At 44.4% G+C, this 2,500-nt stretch overlaps 1 protein-coding gene across 1 annotated transcript in view; it reads right to left on the reverse strand.

Annotated features, from left to right (window-relative positions):
* The window catches only part of LOC308360190 (uncharacterized protein), a gene marked incomplete at its 5' end in the record, with an annotated part of 17,296 nt that extends 16,161 nt beyond the window's left edge, over positions 1–1,135 (reverse strand). The window contains one exon of the mRNA XM_080831976.1: positions 1,049–1,135. Within this exon, the coding sequence (XP_080688102.1) occupies positions 1,049–1,135 (87 nt within the window). The remainder of the gene's footprint in view (positions 1–1,048) is intronic.
* Positions 1,136–2,500: the final 1,365 nt, after the last annotated feature.

Genomic DNA, 2,500 nt, shown 5'->3' on the forward strand with positions numbered 1-2,500 from the left:
ATCAACAGAGCGCTCTAAGGGTGGACCTCCTGTCTGTGTGAGTCAGAGGTATATGTGCAACAGAGAAGGAGAGAGAGAGAGAGAGAGAGAGAGAGAGAGAGAGAGAGAGCATGTGTGTCATAGGTGTCTTCATCTCAAGACCTGGTCAACCACCCCCACCCGGCCCCAGCTGGCACAGAGACCCCCCCCCCCCCCCCACACACACACACACACACACACACACACACACACACACACACACACACACACAAACACACACCACAATACTCCCCCATCTATATAGTGTTTTCTAAGCACCCCAGATGACCCTGGGCCTGTATCTAGGAAGACTGCTTGTCAATGTTCCCACCACCTTGATTGCTGCCCAGACTTATCCTCATGTCATCTTCAGGGAGAACGCTAACAAGGTATTATCAGGGGTTGGTGTGTCTCTTGACAGGACCTGGTTTTTAGACCCCAAGAAACTTCTATCTATATCTAGATATTGGTTGCCCATTAGGCCCCTGTTCTTAAGATGCCTGTCGTCTTCTAAGACATCGCGGTGCCACAGTTTCCACCAAACTGAGTCTTGGTGGGTTAATGTGGTTTCCATGGTTTTGCAGAATCACACGAGTGAGAATCACACAACACATTATATCGGTGGGGTCTAGCCGTACGCGCTTCTGCTTGAAACGGGTTCTTTTAAGAGCAGTAGTTTATGTGGATTAGGGAGGGGGGTTCACGCAGCACCTGTGTAGCATTTTTTGCTTTAGTGCGTGACTGTGCGCAACTTTGGATATCCTTTAAGACAGAGTAATATGCGTACGGATTCAAATATGTGACTGATGTCGGTCTTATTGTCGGTCCTTGTTTGTTTGTGAAGCTAACTCGAGACGTTTTACTCGAGATATCTAAGTTTGTAAAGTGTGTCGGTTACAAGTAAAAAAAATATCCTATTCTTTATCTCAATGTACAGACATATTATGAACATTTTGATTGAATTCTGATATGACATGGTGTTGGCGTCTCATCCGTGTTCCGAAAATGCTTTCAGCAAATAAAGGCTCACCTTGTACGAATGGAGGTGATGCCAAGACATGTCGTCCTCCTCAGAGGCATAATCCACAAGTACTTGACTTTTACTCTTCTTAAACATTTTCGTTGTTCTATCGCTGATCTTGTTCAATCCGTCGTTGCAGTCCGAACGAAGCTCAGAATAGTGCTGATTTCGAAATCCAACTGAGATCGACGTGTTTCCTGACTTTTGGCGGCGTCCTTGCCCGTTAGGAGGAGCGGAGCTGGGCGACTTGGAGGAGAGATCGCAGGGCAGCACCACCAAACCAAACAGGAGCTCACTCGGGATTACTCCAAACGATCTTGGATCTCCTCCATAAAACGGCACAAATCGGTCTCCTTCACTCCAGGGGAGGCGATACTCGAGGTTCTCGGTACCACTACTGGTTCTGTGCTGTTCCTGGAAAGCACTAACTGGCCAGAGCACCTGGACCCCCAAACCCACTCCAGCCCACACCCGCCAGCCCCTCCCATATTACGCTTTACGTTTTTCGGACAAATCATGAAGGTCTGTGGTCCCATTATAAGTCTCATTTTGTTATGTATTACTTATTACTTATAATAGTTTATTCAATACATGTGGTGTTAAAGCAGATCAATATCAACGTACTTTTTTACACCAGACGAAATAAATACAATGGACATATTGGCAATATGATGACATTATTATTTACAATCAAATTCTTTTATCATCCTTATAGTAATGATTTATAGTAACAGTTAGAGAAAGAGGGAGAGAGAGAGAGAGAGAAAGAGAGAACATTATTTTCGATGTTGCATGTCTACTGCATTCTAGTGGGGTTACAGAACTAACTTTTGTATACGTTTTTTTTAAAGGCAACATTTAAACGTACGGCCTCTCACCTGTGACTTTAAATGCCACGCTGGCTGTTAAATAAATACATTAATTATAAATGTATTTGAACAGTAAGCGGTAGGCTATGGCCAATCCATCTTGGAAAATTCGGCATAAAAGAAGGCAGCAGACCCCGCCATAAAATGATTCTTCGATGACCATAATCCAACTGACCCTAAACGTGCGAGATGCCACAAGAGGGCAGTCAGTTAACACAGAGACTGACAGATGGAAGGTAGGGCCTACGTCTCAAAGGTATTCAGTCTGGGTCACAAGTTGCACTGATTTTAAAGTTAAAGTTGAAATTAAATTAAGATCGCTTTCTGGAATGTTTGGCAGAAGTAAATTCACAACTGTCCAGCAGTTCACACTGTATGTCCTGTAAAAATGGTGCTTTCAATGACTGCAGGGAACAATCGGAACTGTGAGGTGTGTGTGTGTGTGTGTGTGTGTTCACTTTCAGACTGAAAGTGAACACACACACACACACACACACACACACACACACACACACACACACACACACACACACACATTCAGAACAGCCATGTTCTTGTGTTGAGACGTCCTTGCATATCCATGCGCATCCAT

The sequence above is a fragment of the Sprattus sprattus genome (genome assembly GCF_963457725.1).
Source record: "Sprattus sprattus genome assembly, chromosome: 2".
NCBI lineage: Eukaryota > Metazoa > Chordata > Actinopteri > Clupeiformes > Clupeidae > Sprattus > Sprattus sprattus.